The sequence below is a fragment of the Mustela nivalis genome, assembly GCF_964662115.1.
Source record: "Mustela nivalis genome assembly, chromosome: 5".
NCBI lineage: Eukaryota > Metazoa > Chordata > Mammalia > Carnivora > Mustelidae > Mustela > Mustela nivalis.
In genome coordinates, this window is record NC_139024.1 from 14,595,205 (window position 1) to 14,617,344 (window position 22,140).

Consider the following 22,140-nt stretch of genomic DNA (forward strand, 5'->3'; position numbering starts at 1 on the left):
TAAAGATCAAGATAAGAAGTCTAGACAGTTTCTTCTAAGGATTAGAAAGAGCCAATTGAAGCTGAGTCAGGAAGTGTCAAGATCATAACTGAGCCTTAGAAAGAAGTCAGAGGCAACACTGTGGGGGTCGGACAGAAGGAAAGAGGGGTGGTGGCCAAGACAGACAGACTATAGTGGAGAGGCAATAGTCTGGAGAAGGGACAGTGAGGACCTGTGCAGAGAGCACATGGGGGCAGAAGGATGGAGACCAAGGAGAGGTATGGATTTCAGAAATGGCTCAGAAACGACTTGACAGCTGGGTAACATGATGGGTGGGGCGTGTGGCCTCCATGATTAACTCAAACCTTATAGCTTCAGTGTCCAGATGAATGTTGATGTCACACACACAGAGAATAAAGAAAAGAAACAAAATGGATAAGGAAGATAATATATTTGAGTGAGAGATAATGGTGAGTCTGAAGAGCTTACAGGGCACTGAAATAGAAAAGTCTAGAAGAGTTGTTCTCAACCAGGGTCAATTTTTCACCTCCCCTATTGCTGCACACTGGGCATGTTTAGAAATGTCTAGAGACATTTGGGGATATTATCACTGGGGAAGAGGGGTGTTAACCCACAAAAAATGTCAGTAGCGCAGAAGTTGAGAAATCCTGCTCTAGAGGAAGTGAGAACTTCCTCTGGAACTGAAGAAAGTAAGAAAAGAGGCAGATGAGAACTTTCACTCATTAACACCATGGTAAGAGATTTGAGAGAATACTACCTACAGTGAAAGTATGTGGAAAAGAAAGTGAAGCAAGTGGCTGACAAAATCCTAGGCAATATCAATACCTCATTAGCAAAATGAGTTCTTTGGTGTGGGGTTAATGTCACAAATCATTTCACTTTTTTTTTTTTTAAAGTAAACTCTACCCTCAATGTGGGGCCAGAATTCATAACCCTAAGATCAAGAGTTGTACGTTCTACTGACTGAGCCAGACAGGTGTCCCAGACCCTTTCATATTTAAAATGCAATGACAGGATGACTGTTTTCAGAAAGTGCATACCTAGGAGGGAATGAAATGGGGAATCATGGAGAAGATCAGTTATGAATGAACATCCAAAAAAATTAAGCTCTGAAGACACATTCCAGTCTGCAGCAGGGAAGCACTGTATGTGGTCTGCAAATGTGTTATAACTTGGTCACAGAACCACACAACTGTAACACAAGACAATTAAGAAAGAAGAATTTGGAGGAGGAAGAGGTGGATGAGAAGAAAATAAGGAAGGAAGAAACAAAGGAAAACAAAGAAGAGTGTGGAAGGGGGAAAACAGCAAGAGGAGAGAAACAGGGGAAGGGAGAGAAGGGAAGAAGAACAGTAGAGACAAACTCTAGAAGACACACAATACAGTGTGAGCACAGTTCTAAAGAACAAGACTAGTGGCTATCCTCAAAGTTCTGACAAACTCTAATATGGGACTCCATTTTAGAACAAAATCTGCTTCTTGAACAGTATCATCAATGTTTTTCAAAAGCTATCTAACACAAAAAGACAAAATGGTAACCAACACTTGTACAATTCTCCAGTACTTAAATAAACTTCACTGTTTCTGTTCCACAGGGCTCGCCAGAGGTGGGGAAAACTGGAGAGGGACAGGAGATGGGGAGGTAGCGGAGCACTCCAAAGCGAAGGAATGTGGAAGGATGCATCACAGGCAATCTGGCAGCCCCAGAGCAGAAGCAAAGGAAGTTTGCAAGAAGCATCTAGAAGATGATCCTTTCCCATTCAAGTTGTTATGTGGGCCACAAATATTAGGTATGTCTGGAAACCAACAGAGGCATCACTGACCAAGAAAGAGGATGAAAAACATGCGCACAAGACAGAGGCAGTATGAGTGTCAAGCCAGACAGATCCTGAATTCCAATCTAGGCTCCGCCACTGGCCAGTTGGATGCTGTTTGTGAGTAGCAGAATGGCTCTGAAATAGCTTCTTTCTGGTCAATTGTGAATGGTAGGCTTCCTAGGCATGCCGTGATGTTTAAAGGACATCATGTATGCGAAGTGTCAACCCAAATAGAATACATTAACTAAGGTAGCACATTTGAAAACTGAAATCTTCATTTTTGAAAATGAACAAGTAACTTTTATGAATTCATAGAACTGGGAGTTGCCTTCAAAAGGCTGGTCAAATTTCCTCCTTTAACTGATAGGAAAATTGGAGAAGGAAATGAAGAGGCTATTCTGGTTTGGGTATATGTGGGCCAAAAAAGACCTTAATTAAAGGGAGGTTATTCACTTTTTTTTTAAATTTATGTAACACAGGATGAAGGTTGAGTTAGAAAATTAGAGTCCAGGAGGAGTCAAGATGGCGGAGAAGTAGCAAGCTGAGACTGCTTCAGCTAGCCGGAGATCAGCTAGATAGCTTATCTAAAGATTGCAAACACCTGAAAATCCATCAGCAGATCGAAGAGAAGAAGAACAGCAATTCTGGAAACAGAAAAACAACCACTTTCTGAAAGGTAGGACCGGCGGAGAAGTGAATCCAAAGCGAGGAGAAGATAGACCCCGGGGGGAGGGGCCGGCTCCCGGCAAGCAGCGGAGCAACCGCGCACAAAATCAGGACTTTTAAAAGTCTGTTCCGCTGAGGGACATCACTCCAAGGCTAAACTGGGGCGAAGCCCATGCGGGGTCAGCGTGGCCTCAGGTCCCGCAGGGTCACAGAAGGATCAGGGGTGTCTGAGTGTCGCAGAGCTTACGGGTATTGGAACGGGAAAGCCGGCTACAGAGACAGAGCCGACACAGTAAGCTCACAGCTCGGTGTTACCTTGAACCGGTCGCAGACTCGGTGAGCTCGGAGCGCGGCCGGAGGTCAGGCAGACGGGAGTAACTGGGCGCTGTTCTCTGAGGGCGCACTGAGGAGTGGGGCCCTGGGCTCTCGGCTCCTCCGGGCCGGAGACCAGGAGGCCGCCATTTGTATTCCCGTCCTCCGGAACTCTACGGAAAGCGCTCAGGGAACAAAAGCTCCTGAAAGCAAACCCGAGCGGATTACTCACCCCGGCCCAGGGTAAGGGCAGTGTAATTCCGCCTGGGGCAAAGACACTTGAGAATCACTACAACAGGCACCTCCCCCCAGAAGATCAACAAGAAATCCAGCCGAGACCAAGTTCACCTACCAAGGAGTGCGGTTTCAACACCAAGGAGAGCAGCAGAATTCCAGAGGAGGAGAAAGCCAAGCACGGAACTCATGGCTTTTTTCCTGTGATTTTTTTTTAGTCTTGCAGTTAATTTAATTTTTTCTTTTTCTTTTTCTTTTTTTTTTTTTTTTCTCGCCTTCGGGTAAAAAAATTTTTTTTTAACTGTTACCTTTTTCTTTTTTAACGATTTTTTACTAGTTTATCTAATATATATATTTTTTCTTTTTTACATTTTTCTTAGGTGTTTTCTTTTTTTAAAAATTCTTTTCTTTTCTTTTCTTTTTTTTTTTCCTTTTGCTTTTTTTTTTCTTTCTTCCTTTTTGAACCTCTTTTTATCCCCTTTCTCCCCACTCACGATTTTGGATCTCTTCTAATTGGGTTAAAGCATATTTTCCTGGGGTTGTTGCCACCCTTTTAGTATTTTACTTGCCCCTTCATTTACTCTTATCTGGACAAAATGACAAGACGTAAAAATTCAACACAAAAAAAAGAACAAGAGGCAGTACCGAAGGCTAGGGACCTAATCAATACAGACATCGGTAATATGTCAGATCTAGAGTTCAGAATGACAATTCTCAAGGTTCTAGCCAGGCTCAAAAAAGGCATGGAAGATATTAGAGAAACCCGCTCGAGAGATATAAAAGCCCTTTCTGGAGAAATAAAAGAACTAAAATCTAACCAAGTTGAAATAAAAAAAGCTATTAATGAGGTGCAATCAAAAATGGAGGCTCTAACTGCTAGGATAAATGAGGCAGAAGAAAGAATTAGTGATATAGAAGACCAAATGACAGAGAATAAAGAAGCTGAGCAAAAGAGGGACAAACAGCTACTGGACCACGAGGGGAGAATTCGAGAGTTAAGTGACACCATAAGACGAAACAACATTAGAATAATTGGGATTCCAGAAGAAGAAGAAAGAGAGAGGGGAGCAGAAGGTATACTGGAGAGAATTATTGGGGAGAATTTCCCCAATATGGCAAAGGGAATGAGCATCAAAATTCAGGAGGTTCAGAGAACGCCCCTCAAAATCAATAAGAATAGGCCCACACCCCGTCACCTAATAGTAAAATTTACAAGTCTCAATGACAAAGAGAAAATCCTGAAAGCAGCCCGGGAAAAGAAGTCTGTAACATACCATGGTAAAAATATTAGATTGGCAGCTGACTTATCCACAGAGACCCGGCAGGCCAGAAAGAGCTGGCATGATATTTTCAGAGCACTAAACGAGAAAAACATGCAGCCAAGAATACTATATCCAGCTAGGCTATCATTGAAAATAGAAGGAGAGATTAAAAGCTTCCAGGACAAACAAAAACTGAAAGAATTTGCAAATACCAAACCAGCTCTACAGGAAATATTGAAAGGGGCCCTCTAAGCAAAGAGAGAGCCTACAAGTGGTAGATCAGAAAGGAACAGAGACCATATACAATAACAGTCACCTTACAGGCAATACAATGGCACTAAATTCATATCTCTCAATAGTTACCCTGAATGTGAATGGGCTAAATGCCCCTGTCAAAAGACACAGGGTATCAGAATGGATAAAAAAACAAAACCCATCTATATGTTGCCTCCAAGAAACTCATTTTAAGCCCGATGACACCTCCAGATTTAAAGTGAGGGGGAGGAAAAGAATTTACCATGCTAATGGACATCAGAAGAAAGCAGGAGTGGCAATCCTTATATCAGATCAATTAGATTTTAAGCCAAAGACTATAATAAGAGATGAGGAAGGACACTATATCATACTCAAAGGGTCTGTCCAACAAGAAGATTTAACAATTTTAAATATCTATGCCCCCAACGTGGGAGCAGCCAACTATATAAACCAATTAATAACAAAATCAAAGAACACATCAACAATAATACAATAATAGTAGGGGACTTTAACACTCCCCTCACTGAAATGGACAGGTCATCCAAACAAAAAGATCAGCAAGGAAATAAAGGCCTTAAACGACACACTGGACCAGATGGACATCACAGATATATTCAGAATATTTCATCCCAAAGCAACAGAATACACATTCTTCTCTAGTGCACATGGAACATTCTCCAGAATAGATCACATCCTCGGTCCTAAATCAGGACTCAACCGGTATCAAAAGATTGGGATCATTCCCTGCATATTTTCAGACCACAATGCTCTAAAGCTAGAACTCAACCACAAAAGGAAGTTTGGAAAGAACCCAAATACATGGAGACTAAACAGTATCCTTTTAAAGAATGAATGGGTCAACCGGGAAATTAAAGAAGAATTGAAAAAAATCATGGAAACATGATAATGAAAATACAACGGTTCAAAATCTGTGGGACACAACGAAGGCAGTCCTGAGAGGAAAATATATAGCGGTACAAGCCTTTCTCAAGAAACAAGAAAGGTCTCAGGTACACAACCTAACCCTACACCTAAAGGAGCTGGAGAAAGAACAAGAAAGAAACCCTAAGCCCAGCAGGAGAAGAGAAATCATAAAGATCAGAGCAGAAATCAATGAAATAGAAACCAAAAAAACAATAGAACAAATCAATGAAAGTAGGAGCTGGTTCTTTGAAAGAATTAATAAAATTGATAAACCCCTGTCCCGACTTTTCAAAAAGAAAAGAGAAAGGACCCAAATAAATAAAATCATGAATGAAAGAGGAGAGATCACAACTAACACCAAAGAAATACAAACTATTTTAAGAACATACTATGAGCAACTCTACGGCAATAAATTTGACAATCTGGAAGAAATGGATGCATTCCTAGAAACATATAAACTACCACAACTGAACCAGGAAGAAATAGAAAGCCTGAACAGACCCATAACCAGTAAGGAGATTGAAACAGTCATTAAAAATCTCCAAACAAACAAAAGCCCAGGGCCAGACGGCTTCCCGGGGGAATTCTACCAAACATTTAAAGAAGAACTAATTCCTATTCTCCTGAAACTGTTCCAAAAAATAGAAATGGAAGGAAAACTTCCAAACTCATTTTATGAGGCCAGCATCACCTTGATCCCAAAACCAGACAAGGATCCCACCAAAAAAGAGAGCTATAGACCAATATCCTTGATGAACACAGATGCGAAAATACTCAACAAAATACTAGCCAATAGGATTCAACAGTACATTAAAAAGATTATTCACCACGACCAAGTGGGATTTATTCCAGGGCTGCAAGGTTGGTTCAACATCCACAAATCAGTCAATGTGATACAACACATCAATAAAAGAAAAAACAAGAACCATATGATACTCTCAATAGATGCTGAAAAAGCATTTGACAAAGTACAGCATCCCTTCCTGATCAAAACTCTTCAAAGTATAGGGATAGAGGGCACATACCTCAATATCATCAAAGCCATCTATGAAAAACCCACCGCAAATATCATTCTCAATGGAGAAAAACTGAAAGCTTTTCCGCTAAGGTCAGGAACACGGCAGGGATGTCCATTATCACCACTGCTATTCAACATAGTACTAGAGGTCCTAGCCTCAGCAATCAGACAACAAAAGGAAATTAAAGGCATCCAAATCGGCAAAGAAGTCAAATTATCACTCTTCGCAGATGATATGATACTATATGTGGAAAACCCAAAAGACTCCACTCCAAAACTGCTAGAACTTATACAGGAATTCAGTAAAGTGTCAGGATATAAAATCAATGCACAGAAATCAGTTGCATTTCTCTACACCAACAGCAAGACAGAAGAGATATTAAGGAGTCAATCCCATTTACAATTGCATCCAAAGCCATAAGATACCTAGGAATAAACCTAACCAAAGAGACACAGAATCTATACTCAGAAAACTATAAAGTACTCATGAAAGAAATTGAGGAAGACACAAAGAAATGGAAAAATGTTCCATGCTCCTGGATTGGAAGAATAAATATTGTGAAAATGTCTATGCTACCTAAAGCAATCTACACATTTAATGCAATTCCTATCAAAGTACCATCCATCTTTTTCAAAGAAATGGAACAAATAATGCTAAAATTTATATGGAACCAGAAAAGACCTCGAATAGCCAAAGGGATATTGAAAAAGAAAGCCAACGTTGGTGGCATCACAATTCCGGACTTCAAGCTCTATTACAAAGCTGTCATCATCAAGACAGCATGGTACTGGCACAAAAACAGACACATATATCAATGGAACAGAATAGAGAGCCCAGAAATAGACCCTCAAATCTATGGTCAACTAATCTTCGGCAAAGCAGGAAAGAATGTCCAATGGAAAAAAGACAGCCTCTTCAATAAATGGTGCTGGGAAAATTGGACAGCCACATGCAGAAAAATGAAATTTGACCATTTCCTTACAGCACACACAAAAATAGACTCAAAATGGATGAAGGACCTCAATGTGCGAAAGGAATCCATCAAAATCCTTGAGGAGAACACAGGCAGCAACCTCTTCGACCTCTGCCGCAGCAACATCTTCCTAGGAACAACGCAAAAGGCAAGGGAAGCAAGGAAAAAAAATGAACTATTGGGATTTCATCAAGATCAAAAGCTTTTGCACAGCAAAGGAAACAGTTAACAAAATCAAAAGACAACTGACAGAATGGGAGAAGATATTTGCAAACGACATATCAGATAAAGGACTAGTGTCCGGAATCTATAAAGAACTTAGCAAACTCAACACCCAAAGAACAAATAATCCAATCAAGAAATGGGCAGAAGACATGAACAGACACTTCTGCAAAGAAGACATCCAGATGGCGAATAGACACATGAAAAAGTGTTCCATATCACTCGGCATCAGGGAAATACAAATCAAAACCACAATGAGATATCACCTCACACCAGTCAGAATGGCTAAAATCAACAAGTCAGAAAATGACAGATGCTGGCGAGGATGCGGAGAAAGGGGAACCCTCCTACACTGTTGGTGGGAATGCAAGCTGGTGCAGCCACTCTGGAAAACAGCATGGAGGTTCCTCAAAATGTTGAAAATAGAACTGCCCTATGACCCAGCGATTGCACTATTGGGTATTTACCCTAAAGATACAAATGTAGTGATCCAAAGGGGCACATGCACCCAAATGTTTATAGCAGCAATGTCCACAATAGCCAAACTATGGAAAGAACCTAGATGTCCATCAACAGATGAATGGATCAAGAAGATGTGGTATATATATACAATGGAATACTATGCAGCCATCAAAAGAAATGAAATCTTGCCATTTGCAACAACATGGATGGAACTAGAGCGTATCATGCTTAGCGAAATAAGTCAAGCAGAGAAAGACAACTATCATATGATCTCCCTGATATGAGGAAATGGTGATGCAACATGGGGGCTTAAGTGGGTAGGAGAAGAATCAATGAAACAAGATGGGATTGGGAGGGAGACAAACCATAAGTGACTCTTAATCTCACAAAACAAACTGAGGGTTGTTGGGGGGAGGGGGTTTGGTAGAAGGGGGTGGGATTTTGGACATTGGGGAGGGTATGTGCTTTGGTGAGTGCTGTGAAGTGTGTAAACCTGGTGATTCACAGACCTGTACCCCTGGGGATAAAAATATATGTTTATAAAAAATAAAAAATTAAAAAAAAAAGATAAAAAAAAAAAGAAAAGAAAATTAGAGTCCATAGTTATATAGATGTGTATAAATACAAACATAATACATATGTGTGTATATATATATATACACACACAAACATGCATACGTATGTGTATATATATATATATACAAACATGCATACCCATGTGTATATATATAAACATTCATTTAATATGTATATGTACATACAATATACAAATTATATATGTGTATATTCAAAATAACATACTGCTCTGAGGATCTTCTATGAAGACGTCTAGCATCCTCCAGCAGAAAGCTGTCCTTAGCTACCCAAGAAATTCACTAGACTGCATCTCCCACGTTCACCCCTTTGTAAAGTAAACATATCTCATAAAGTTCTTGGGCACTTCATGGAGTACCAAATAAAAGAGGTTTAGGCATAAGTTGCTGATTATAAAGGATGCACTTCCCCCAAGCTTTGGTCAGGTCACTTACCTGTCCAGGAGCAAGTTAGGAGCAAACAGGAGCTTCCCTGGGTGCTCCATGGAGCGCCAGACAAGTCCAATCATCAGGATCTCTAGCCAGGCACATTCCAGAAGGTGGACCTGATCATGCAGGCTCAAATCAACAAAGCCTAAAACAAGACAAGAAAACCCTGCTGACTTAAAACAGAAAGTCATCATTCCTAGTGAAATGAATGCAAGCAGGCATTTGAACTGGTGAGGTCTAATTCCTATTAGATGGTATGGATGTAATGGAAGCACACTGGACAGGAAAGCCAAGGAACTATTTTTAAACCTAGTCTATCAGTGAACATTAATGTAGCCGCAAGTTTCTTGGTACCTGATTATCTCATCTTTAGAAATATATGAACTTACACAACCCCCTTAACTTTATTTTTTTTTTAATTTTTATTTTTATTTATTTATTTGACAGAGATCACAAGTAGGCAGAGAAGGAGGCAGAGAGAGAGGAGGAAGCAGGCTCCCCGCCGAGCAGAGAGCCCGATGCGGGGCTCAATCCCAGAACCCCGACATCATGACCTGAGCTGAAGGCAGAGGCTTAACCCACTGAGCCACCCAGGCGCCCCCCCCCCTTAACTTTCTATAAAGTTCTATACTTCATGTTATAATTTATTATCTTAGACTTTTTTTTTACTTTGATATCTCTAATACTCCTATGCAATTACTATGTTTCATTTCTAATTCAGTTGAAGATATTTAGGTACAAGAAATTTAAACTATTGCCTTAAACCAAACAGGAATTAGAGCATAGGCAAGGACTAAAGTCACTAAATTTCCATTTCTTTGCTTCATCCCTAAGCCATGGTCTTCTTTTTCTTCACACTATGTTAAAAAAAAAAAAAGGCTAATAAAATAGCGTGTGTAAATAACTAACTTGGGGGGGGGATTAGTCAGAGGAATAAAGGTGACGTTATGATTACTTCTGATAATGAATAATAAGGTGCCCTTTTTTGATAAAGGCTTTAATGGGAGATTGAATTTTTTCCCAATCATCATTGACAATATGGCAGATGCCTAATGATAATAATAATAACAACAACACTAAGCAAGAGGAGAAGGGGAAACGGGAGAGGAGGAGGAGGAAGAGGAGGAGGAAGAGGAAGAGAACAGGTGGAGGGAGGAGGAGAAGAAAGGGGGAAGGAGGGGTCAGAAGTGAAGGAGAAGAAAGAGGAGGAGGTGCAGGAGCGGGGAGAAGGAAGAAAAGGGAGAGGAAGAAGACGGCCAATTTATTGAGCCTTTACTATGGCTTTGAAGTATTAAACAATTAGCTGTTCATTTCTGATACATAGTTGGGCCATCCTTACTGCTAAATAGGTGACTAACCATACAGAGAAACCCCAGCTACACAAAGACCTCAGAGTCTATGCCCCCTGAGGTCATCATCCCCTAATCAAACCTCACCAATTCTATCTTCAAAGTAATGCGAAAATTCTTCCTCTCCTTTCTATGCACTGTCACTATTTTAATCTAATTCCTAAGAGTCCCTCGTCTTCCTGTCTGACTTTTGTAACTCAGCATAATTATTTTGAGGCTTACCCATGGTCTCCTTGTATGAATAGTTGACTGCTTTTATCGCTGAGTGTTATTTCATTGTATGGAAATATACAATAAATAAATACAATTTGCTTATTCTTTCATTGGACATTTGGGTTGTTTCCAGTCTGGGGCTCTTACAAATAAAACTTTTATGAGCAGTTTATGTACTAATTTTTTGTATGAACATAGGCTTTAATTTTGGTGGGGAGGGGGTAAATATTTAAGACTCTGATGGCTGGACCAGATGGTAGGTGTTTATATCACTTTTTAAGAAATTGCCAAATTGTCCATTTTATATTCCCACCAGCAACAGATGACAGCACTAGTTGCTCCATATCCTCACTGACAGTTGGCATGGTCAGTCTTTTTTTTCTTAATTCTTTATTTAAATTCAACTTATTTAACATATAGCAAATTATTAGTTTCAGGGGTAGCATTTCTTTTTAACTATAGCATGTTTTAGTAGATGGACAGAGGTATCACACCAGTTCTGTGGTTTTAATTTGCATTTCCCTAATAACTAATGATGTTGCACATCTTCTCATGTGCTTCTAACAGATCACTATCATACATTATATTGATGTTAATTATGCATGTGTCTGTAAATTCTGCTAGGCTGCCTATTCATCAGAAGCACCCAATGCATGATTCTATCAAATTCTGCTTTTTTTTTTTACAATTTTTTTTAAATTTTTTATTTTTTATAAACATATATTTTTATCCCCAGGGGTACAGGTCTGTGAATCACCAGGTTTACACACTTCACAGCACTCACCAAAGCACATACCCTCCCCAATGTCCATAATCCCACCCCCTTCTCCCAACCCCCCTCCCCCCAGCAACCCTCAGTTTGTTTTGTGAGATTAAAAGTCACTTATGGTCAAATTCTGCTTTTTAAAATCTGTATTTGTTGCACCTTCTCCTACATCAATCAACCATTCCAAGGCCCATTACAGTGTAGACTTTCTCAGGGAAGCTGTCTTCCATTGTAAAGAGTGAGTTTCACTCACTGAAATCAGGGCTTGCAACTGGAGAAAAAAATTGGTAGCTCTGTTCATTAAAAAACAAACAAACAAACAAACCATGACTGGGTATTAAAAAACCATAACTGGTTTTCAGGCCTCCTGGATAGAAAAAGGAACAGATATCTGTACAACCTACAGCTATTTACCTCTGGAGTACACTGGGTCAAAATGGACTAACCTTGTTCTGGAAGAAGCACTGCCTCAGGCAACAGGAAATGTTTCTTTTTCTCAGTACCCAATGTCTAATGGAACACTGCCTCAGGCAACAGGAAATGTTTCTTTTTCTCAGTACCCAATGTCTAATGGGATAAATTGACTCCAGTGAGTAGTACTTAAAAGGAAAGCTCTCTAGGAAGTTTAATTCTCTAAGATTTTACCTCAATCTTTTGGGTAAAGTCTCAGAATAGCATTGTAAATGGACACTGTCAATTAAACTCCCTTTCAGAAATGTTAACATTAGAAAGTGATGTCTTCTGGGATACCTAGGAGGCACAGTGTGTTGAGCGACCAACTCTTGGGTTTCAGTTCAGGTCATGATCTCAGGGTCATGAGATTGAGCCCTGTGTCAGACTCCATGCTTAGCATTAAGTCTGCTTAAGACTCTCTCTTTCCCTCGCTCTCTGCCCCTCCTCCCCCCACGCTCTCTCTCACTCTCTCACTCTCTCTTTCTCTAAAATAAACAATTCTTTTAGAAGATTGATGTCTCCTTTCATGACATTCAGTTTTATATGGGAAAAAATATAACCATGTGATAATGTCATCCATGATGACACGTACACCCTGCTATTCAATACCCTCCAGAAACCTCAATCACGCAGGATGAGATTGGGGAGTATCCTTTGAGAGAATCCCAGTTGGCCACACAACCATTCGATTTTGGAACACCAAAGGAGTGTTTTCTGGTAGCAACCTTACATAGTAAGCTGAATCATACTTTTTAATTCTCATTTCAAATCTTCAGTGCTATTTAAGTCTGACAGTTTTAGTGGTCTCTTGGGAGCCTCAGAAGCTCACCATAACCATTTGTACCACACAAGTCTAGTGATTATGAAATCTGTCTGAAGTAGGTCTGCTAGCAATACTTCTTAGTCTGAGTACAGCAGAATTGCTGGGGCCTTCTGTTGAGATGATACAGATCTCTCAAAAAGAAAGAGTCTGTTTAGTCATTTTTCCCAACTGTGTGCATTGCCTTCAGACAAGGGTTGATGCATCTCCTGCATAGTGTCCTCTGCAAGTTCCTGGGGCATGAGTGGAGGTGGTATGGGTGCAAAATGACTATCAACCTTCCCCATGAATGTGAAGGCTCCTGAAGATGGCCCATTAAAGACTCTTGATTTGGGGGCACCTGGGTGTCTCAGTGGGTTAAAGCCTCTGCCTTCAGCTAAGGTCATGATCCCAGGGTCCTGGGATCAAGCCCCACATCGGGCTCTCTGCTCACCAGGGAGTCTGCATCCCCTCTCTCTCTCTGCCTGCCTCTCTGCCTGCTTGTGATCTCTGTCAAATAAATAAATAAAAATTAAAAATTAAAATAAAAAAAAACTTTATTAAAAAATAAATAAAGACTCTCAATTCATCAATGGAGACAAATAACATCCTAAATCCCAAATGAAATTATATTATCTATCTATGGACAAGAAGCTTCAAACCTTAGCTATTTTCCTTATAAACAAGAGGAAGGATGGACAATTCCAACTGGATCTGCTACAATAACATAAAGGCATTCAGCAAGGCCTTTCTCAAATACTTGAATGTGCTGCCACTGTGAAGATCGGAGGGAGCAGCATTTATGGGATATGAACGCAGGCATCAATGACAGATATTTTTCCAGGTGACATAGCCAGAGACAGTTCACCTCCCATCACCTGGGGACTCCCATCTTAGCAACAGTGAGAGTGACAAGGGGGCCCCGAGCCTGTGGAATCCACAGCAGTGAGACAGAATGGATACCTAAAAAGTACAGTTTGTTGAGACCAAAGGAAATCAGATGCAAGGAAATCTCATTTTATAAAATAGAATTTTCAAAGAAAGCACACATGGATCTTTTCCGTTAGCCTACATTCAGAGATCAAGCCATAGAGTATCTACAGATGGAATATCCTGGAAGACAGAAATGCCTCACATCCTACTCCCCACGGTCTATGCGGGCAGGGCTCTGATGAAGTTGAGAGAGGTCTCTTTCACAGAGAAATAACCCTTTATACATACAACTGGCTCTATTATCTCCAGCTTTATTACCACATAAATACATTCCTCCCTCTATCCTCCATTATAAAATAACAGTTCTTCCTATAAGATTTTTATCTTAGCTTTAACTGTGAAAGCAGCTCATGGCATGTCCTCCTTCTTCCCTGGGCCACATGAGACCCTAAACCTTCTTCCCCACTCTGTTGGAGATTGCCAGACAAATTACTAAATTTGCCTTGGCACACAGGAGATCCTTCAAGCCTCACCCTCCCTTATGGGGTATGACACGACTCTTAGAAGTGACATTGAAAAGTGTGCTGAGATCCTTAGGCAAAATGACTAATATAATATGAATGCTTGTAAAATTCTGCACCGCAGTGGGGTAAAAGGTAAATCACAGTGGCTCTTCAGGATAAGCATGAGGAAAAATAAGTACTCTGGTAATTATATTTCTTACTTCCATGGGATAAATCTATAGAGATGTAAAGTGAGGTAGAAACACTGTGGAAGAAAAAAAAGCAACTACGAAACTAGACGCCAGGTGGTTGGTTCCCTTAGTAAATCCACTGGAAAAAAATATTAGTTTCCTGACCTTCAGAAAAAATTAATCATGTTCTCAGTCATAGGATGACCCCAATGTTCTCCAAAATGTCATTTTTGAAATTGCCTATTAAATGCTTTTTGTATTGCTTTAACTCAATAGGAGATTTAAATAATTCATCTCTTCCTCTGGATACCAAAGACTCAGTGGAGGAGGAGAAAGAGGAGGGGGAGGGGAGGGGAAAGCGGGGGAGGGGAAGGAGAAAGAAGAGAAGAACAGGGGAAGGAGAAGAATGGAACATGAAACTATAGCATAAAGACAGCTACAAGCTGAACAAAATTGGGGATTTCTGAAAGAAAGCCTACAGAACAGATAATACCAGAGGGACCTAGGTCCCAGGTCAAATGCTAAGCAGTCTTCATGCCCTCCATTTGTAATAGTTTCTCTTTTTTCTCTCCAGAAAATGGCCACTTGATGTCATACTATGGACATGTACCCCATGATACGAGCTCCTGCCTCCAAATAAATTCTTAGATCCTCTTTTTATGCAGTCCTATTTATAAATTGTGATTCCCATTCTACACCTCTTTAAGCTATACCCAACAACATACAAGCACCGAAAAATTTTTAAACAATGAGCTGAACCCATTTAAATATAATGCACCCCTCTCACCAAATACATAGCACTGTTACAAGGTATGAAAGTGGCAACAGATTATCACAATGCAAGAGCATGGGCCTCCTCCCCAGCCTGCCCTACATCACCATGTCTGTGTGCATTCTGGCTTTCCTCTGCTGTAAGAAAGGGAAGGGTGCACAGGCCCTCCTCTGGCACAATACCACTTATCCAACGCTCTTGTGCAATCACCACACTAATAGACATCCACATTGCCAATACCAAGCTGACACTTTCTTGAGGTTACAATAGCCCTCAATTCTCAGGCCTGATTATGACAAGCTATTTCCAACATGGAATTTTTTTGATTATCAGGAGGGTACACCAACCTTCCTCCCCATCCTCCCAATGGAATGAGGAGGACAGAAGTAATGAAAAGAGTATGAACTGAAAAGTCAAGTAGACCTGGCTTGAAATTCTTCTGTGGCCTACAGCCAGTAACCTAAGATCTCTGAAAGCTCTTCCCATCTGAAAAATGCAGATGGACTGACCTACCACTTCAAGTTATTATAAAAGTAAAGGACTTGGCAGAAGTCCTGAAGTGCCAGAGTCCTACTCAGCGATATTCATTCTCCTTCCTATTCATCCCGACAGGCCTGGAACTTCTTCCTAATAGAAAGGAACACAACTTTTGCAAAGCACCAGAAGAAATGTTTTGTTTCAAAATATTTTAGATTTAGAGCTTCAAACCTAAATTGGGCACTTTGTGTTTGCCCTAAGTCATGTTGTGTTTTCTGTTTATATTTTTCTTTTTATTTATATGCAAAAATAACCTAATAAAAAAGGATAAAAGACTTCCTGGACATCAAACAGCTCTTACAAAACAAAGTTTTCATGATTTAAAAGTGGAAGGAGCAAGAGCATGTGGATTATATTTCTCCTAAAATACATATGTGAAGAAATGAGAAAAGAAAGCACGTTTGGGGTTTTATTACACTCAAAGCATTTCAAGATGTTTAGCAAATCCAGAATCCAGCTATATTCATACCCCCCCCAATATAAATGGTTGATGGTTTCCTACTGAACTCAGCAGACTTCCACTCTGTATTTGCTGCTCCTTATTTGTCTTGAGAGAGAACAAAACTTGCACTGTGGTGATGACCTGCCTTGGGAAATAAAACAGCGTTCTCCAGGCAATGCTCAGCAATAAAAACCAGTGGTTAGGTGAAGAACCGAATGTGACAAATTTGATATTTTGAAAATGTCACATTGAGCATGGTTGATAGCCGTGAGTTGAGTTTGGAGAATTCAGGGCAGAGTTTTTAAAGTAAACCAAAGTAATGTTTTTTGAATGAATGGTGTGTATCTTAAATGCTCCTTATTAAGATGACTGTTGAAGGAATTACAGATGATGAGATCATGATATCTATATAAATCCACACTTTCTTGACTCTCTAGCCTGACAAGGGTACTATGTTTTCATATAATATAATGAGGACATTTATGACATCATTACCAATTCAACTATGGTGGGTTTTTTATATATAGATTTATTTATATGGGAGAGAGAAAGCATGTACACGGCGGGGGGGGGGGTGCGGGGGCCAGAGAGAGAGCCCCTGCTGAGTGTGGGGCTCAATCCCAAGACCCTGAGATCATGATCTGAGCCAAAATCAAGGGTCAGACATTTAATCGACCAAGCCACCCAGGCACCCCAACTGTTGCTTGGCTTTAACCACCATCCCCCACACTATATTCAAGGAACCATACCCCTTATAACAATTCTTTGAAACATTATTAGACTTGCCCATGAAAAATATATTCAGACTTCACTTCAGAAATTTTCTAGCATTTTCCCCCCCACTCTGGACATTAGGCTAGATTTTTCTTTTCTTTTTTTTAACGGTAGGCTCTATATCCAATGTGGGGCTTGAACTCAGGACCCTAAGATTAAGAGTCATGTTCTACTGGCTGAGCCAGCCAGGTGCCCCCTGGACTTTAGGCCCAATTTATTGTATACTCATCATAAATGATTCTAGGTATGGATTTGTGTATACAGTAGTTTATAGTTACATTTTACTTACCTAGCAATATTTGATTTTTTTTTAAACACATCAACACATAGGATATGAAAAAAAGTATATGGAAATAAATTGTGTCTGATCTAGAGAGGTAATTATAGAACTTCTTTGATTAGTAAGAAAAGTAGAGGTATTTTGAAAAGCGCCTCAAGATCTTAAGGTTTAGGATTATATATTGTAGCATATGTAAAATAATTAAAACACAAGGAAGGAAATTATTCTTGACCTTAAATAGGAGCTTTGTAAAATACTTCCCTGAACTTCTATTTAGCAGTTTTGTTGACAACACATTTTTAAATGGCCAGGTACATATTTTCTTATTTTTCTAAGGCTGGAGAGATCTTAATTCTGATCATCAAATTGTAAAATGGTGACTATTTTCTTATTAAAAATTATGTCCTCAGGTTTGAGTATGTCATTGCATCTTTGGGAAAGGGATAGATGAAGCTACATCCCTCATGTAAGCATCCAGTTATTCTGCAAATTTCCCTCTAAATTTAATAATAAGGAAACGTTTTCCTCTCCTAAAGAGTCGATGTGTTCCTTTTGTTGGACAGTAAGAACAACAGGGCTTACCACAGACTGCATGAAGCCCTAGGTCAGGAAGCACAGACATAAATACAATATTGAAGGCCATAACGATTTTACCTGTTTCCTGGGGAAATGACTGCCTTACTCCTCCTTTTTCTGGCCTTACTTTTGACTGTACTATTGAATTACAAGGCATCTCATACCCGATAGAAGAGTAAATCATTAAAACATATATGTTTCCACACACACTTAACTATCTCCCCCCTTTTTTTTTCTTTCTATTTAACAAAAAATTATTTTCATGATGACAGATAAGGAAGTGGTTTGTCAGGAGAAAAGAATTAATCTCACAACTATATCTGACTCCAAAAAGAAAAATAAGTCAAGACTTGCAGATATTGGGATTAGACTTGGGGATCAAAAAAAAAAAAAAAAAAAAAAGTCCCTCAGAGAAAACAAAGCAGATGGCGACTCTACCTTGTTACCAACCCCATCTGTATTACACTCAGAGCCTTGGTTTGTGAAGAGATGGTTGTCATGACAATAAGCATTTGAGAAGAGTTCTGGAGAAGCTCATGGATTTAAGAGTGTCTCCTAGCTTCCCAATTTTTGAAACACACACACAAAAAACCATTCCCTCAGTCCACCAAATAAACAATTCTACTACTTCTTGTATTGGCTACAATTATTCTCTATTGAAAGTATACATTTTTTTCTACTCTCTCATGTCAAAATCCTCCTTGGAGGGACAGAAAAGCTCTTTACTCTGATACAGCCCGGCTTGAAGGTAAACTAGTCTTTTATTTTTATTCAGCAAGGGCAATGGTATTAACTAACGCTTAATTTTTTTTTTCCTTCCTAGCCCAGAAAAAAAAATCAATTTCAGCTTAAATGAAGAAAGGGGAAGAAAGTAAAAGAAATGATTTTCCAGTTTTTGAGAGCAGATTGCAAACCAAAGAAGGAAAAAATTTAGTAAACTATAAAGGAAAGTACTTAAGCCTGTCCTTTGACGTGCTTGGCAAGTGCACAGGACGGCCAGCACTGTGGGGCGGTGCTGGGTTCACGCACAAAGAATGTGGATTGGCTGTGTTTAAAAAGTCAACAAGCACTTGTACCTTGGAACATACATTTTTTTCCCCCGTCCACCTAGAAGCATACCTACAGAAGCATTTCAAAGACTATTGTCATCAGTCTTGAGTTTTCCGGATAACTGTAAGCTCTGGGGAAGCACTATAAACGTCAACACAAAGACTGAGAGGGAAGCAGACAATTCTTTTTAAGCAAGCCCCCTAAACAAATGGGCATCAATGATTTCCTCCTCCTGCCTCCCCACTGCCTAAGCCACTCAATGAAACCAAAATTGATGATTATCTTAGTCTTAGGGAGTGTTTTCTCACACACGTGCACACACACACACACACACACACACACACACACTTGCTAGAGGAACATCCATTATTGTTGATGACCTGGGGACATCTAGTTCTAGAATGAATTAAGAGCAAAAAAGAGGCTTATTTTCTCATCGTTTTCACTTAAATTCAGCACATTCAAATGGGAGTCTTCCAAAGCAAAATAACCAGAAATGTTGAGTATCAAATCATTTAACAACTGTTCCTCTGAAAAACCAGAGGATAAGGCATAGGACCCCATCCCAGGAAGGAGTAGGCAGCCCCAAGTCTGAGGCTAGTGGGACCCAAGAGTCCCACAAGCACACATGGGATTTATTTAGAAAAGTTTGCTTCCTTACTTCCAATCTTCCTACAGCTCCCCGCTTCTCACATTCTTGCCATTAACCTACCTGAAATTCAACCCCAAAGAGAACAAACAATAAAATAAAGGAGAATCATTTCAGCCTCTTCCAACCCAGATCTGAAGTCAGGTATCACTGACCTTATATATACGCCTGTAGAGAGAGCCCATAAAGAAATTAGAAAGCCAGAGACTACTTTCCTTTAACCCATGATGGATTCTTTTTTTTTTTTTTTAATTTTCAATTTTTTATAAACATGTATTTTTATCCTCAGGGGTACAGGTCTGTGAATCAGCACTCACCAAAGCACATACCCTCCCCAATGTCCATAACCCCACCCCCCTTCCCCCCACCCCCCTCCCCCCAGCAACCCTCAGTTTGTTTTGTAAGATTAAGAGTCGAGACAAACCATGATGGATTTTTTTATAAGCACAGCAGATCTTTCCAGGCCATTAAATAACCATGCTAATGATAAGGTAGGTAGCTGGGAGAACCTCTAAGAGATATTCTCTAAATGCTAATTACCTTCAAAGCAAGAACTATTTCATTTCTTATTAGTTCAACATGGCCCTTGGCTTGGTATTGAGCTCCATCAGGAACATTGACTCTAGGGGCACCTGGGTGGCTCAGTGTGTTAAGCCTCTGCCTTCATCTCAGGTCATGATCTCAGGGTCCTGGGATTGAGTCCTGCATCATGCTCTCCACTCAGTGGGAAGCCTGCTTCCCTACCCCCCGCCTCCCTCTCTGTCTACTTGTGATCTCTGTCTGTCAAATAAGTAAATAAAATCTTAAAAAAAAAAAAAAGAATGTTGACTCCCTATGAGTTACAAGAAACTGCAATAATATTTTTCAATAAAAATAAATAGTAACTGCATTAGTTTTATAGAGCTGCTATAACAAAGTCAACTGGGGAGTTTAAAAAACAAAAACAAAAACAGAAATCAGGAAACAACAGTTTAGAGACCAGAAGTTTGAAATCAGAATGTCAGCAAGGTCATGCTTTCTCCAAAGATGGTAGGGAAGAATCCATTCTATGCCTTTCTCTTAGCTTCTGGTATTACAGGCAATCCTTGGCATTCCTTGGCTTATAGATTCATCATTCTAATCTCTGCCTTCAACAACACATGATGTTCTCTGAGTGTCTTTGTATCTTTTCTCTTTTTATAAAGACGTGAGTCCCATTGGGTTAGGGCCTGCACTGAGTATGATCTCATTTTAACTTGATTAATTGCAAAGACTATTTGTAGGTAAGGTCACATTCATAGATACTAGAGGTTAGGACTTCAATGTATCTTTCGGGGAGATGCAATTTAACCCCCAACAATACAAACTGTAAACACTGTACTTCTTACATGGTCATGCTCAACATTCAACAAATACTATTGAGTATCTCCAATTTATATAAACCTGGCATGAGGCTGGGTACTGTGAATACAGAGATGGGACAACATTCTCGTTCTCAAAAAGGTCATAGTCTATAGAAGAATCAAGAAAATCAAGAAAAATGTTGTAAATGTCATGAAAATGTCATAAGACCATAATGACTGTGTTGAGTGCCAACAGAAGGGAAATATCTGAGAAGTGGGCACTTTAATCTTTGAAGCTAGGGAAAAGGTGGTTCCTTAGTTGTAACACAGTTTTCCCCTCTTCCCAGCATATTCTTTTAATGACTTCAACTCTTTCAACATCAAGGTTAAGTTCTTATTCCTATAGTAACTCTTCCCCATATCAGGGCTTACTCACAAATTCATCTCTCTCATGAGACTGGGAACAGAATGAGCACAGGGACTATGTCTTGATAAATTATACCAACAGTACTTAATGTCATACCTGGCTGAGAAAAAGCCCTTAAATAAGTATTTGTCAAATAAGCAGGGGGGAATAGGTAAATAAATGAATGAGATAAAATGAGTGTAAATGAATTATTCTCTGCAATTTGAAGGACTTCCTGGAAGATCTCCAGTTTCTCAGTGAAGAGAGGTGTTGACAGGTGAAGATGCAGAGAGGTGAAGTGACAGGATAAGGTGTTGGAAGAGCATAATGGAGGACTGAGATGGTTGCTGTGGAAATAGGAAGAAGGCAAGAGCAAGAGGAATTGTGAGATAGAGAGAGGGACCAAGGAGAGAAAGAGAGAGAATGCACTAGATGGGCAAGTAGAATATTTGGGAAACCACTGTTGGACTCCCCAAGCTAACTAAAAATCCAACCTCTTGGACTCTCCAATCTAACATTTAAAAATCTCTACAACATAAAAAAAAAATACAATCTTAGAACAAAATAATCTTTCCCTTTAACTAGAAAATTACCCTTTTGAATATAGGGTTATTTACATCCTAAAAATTCAGTATCATCTATGTATAGACCCAATTTTTCAAGGAGCAAAGACTGAAATTTAAATGCCCAATACATTTTTTTTCCCTATGAAGAAAAAGAAAAGTATTTAGTAACAGTCCTAAATACGATACTCATTGGAGTACTTAAAAGCATGAATTAATTACAGAAAAGTTACTTAAAAGCATGAATTATTACACTCTTTGGAACGCCTACTATGGGTCAAGCATATATTGATGTCAGGGACAAAAAAAATTAATATGTCTTGGTCTCTGACATCAAAGCTAAGAGAGAAGAGTGTCTCATTAAAAACTGATTGGAAAGCAGTATCTAAGACCA

The 22,140-nt window shown here is 39.6% G+C and overlaps 1 protein-coding gene across 18 annotated transcripts in view; it reads right to left on the bottom strand.

Annotated features, from left to right (window-relative positions):
* The window catches only part of ESR1 (estrogen receptor 1), a 413,977-nt gene that overhangs the window by 82,726 nt on the left and 309,111 nt on the right, over positions 1 to 22,140 (bottom strand). For all 18 annotated transcript variants that reach the window (XM_082730084.1, XM_082730096.1, XM_082730087.1 and 15 more), the window contains one exon: positions 9,175 to 9,313. In XM_082730084.1, the coding sequence (XP_082586210.1) occupies positions 9,175 to 9,313 (139 nt within the window). The remainder of the gene's footprint in view (positions 1 to 9,174; positions 9,314 to 22,140) is intronic.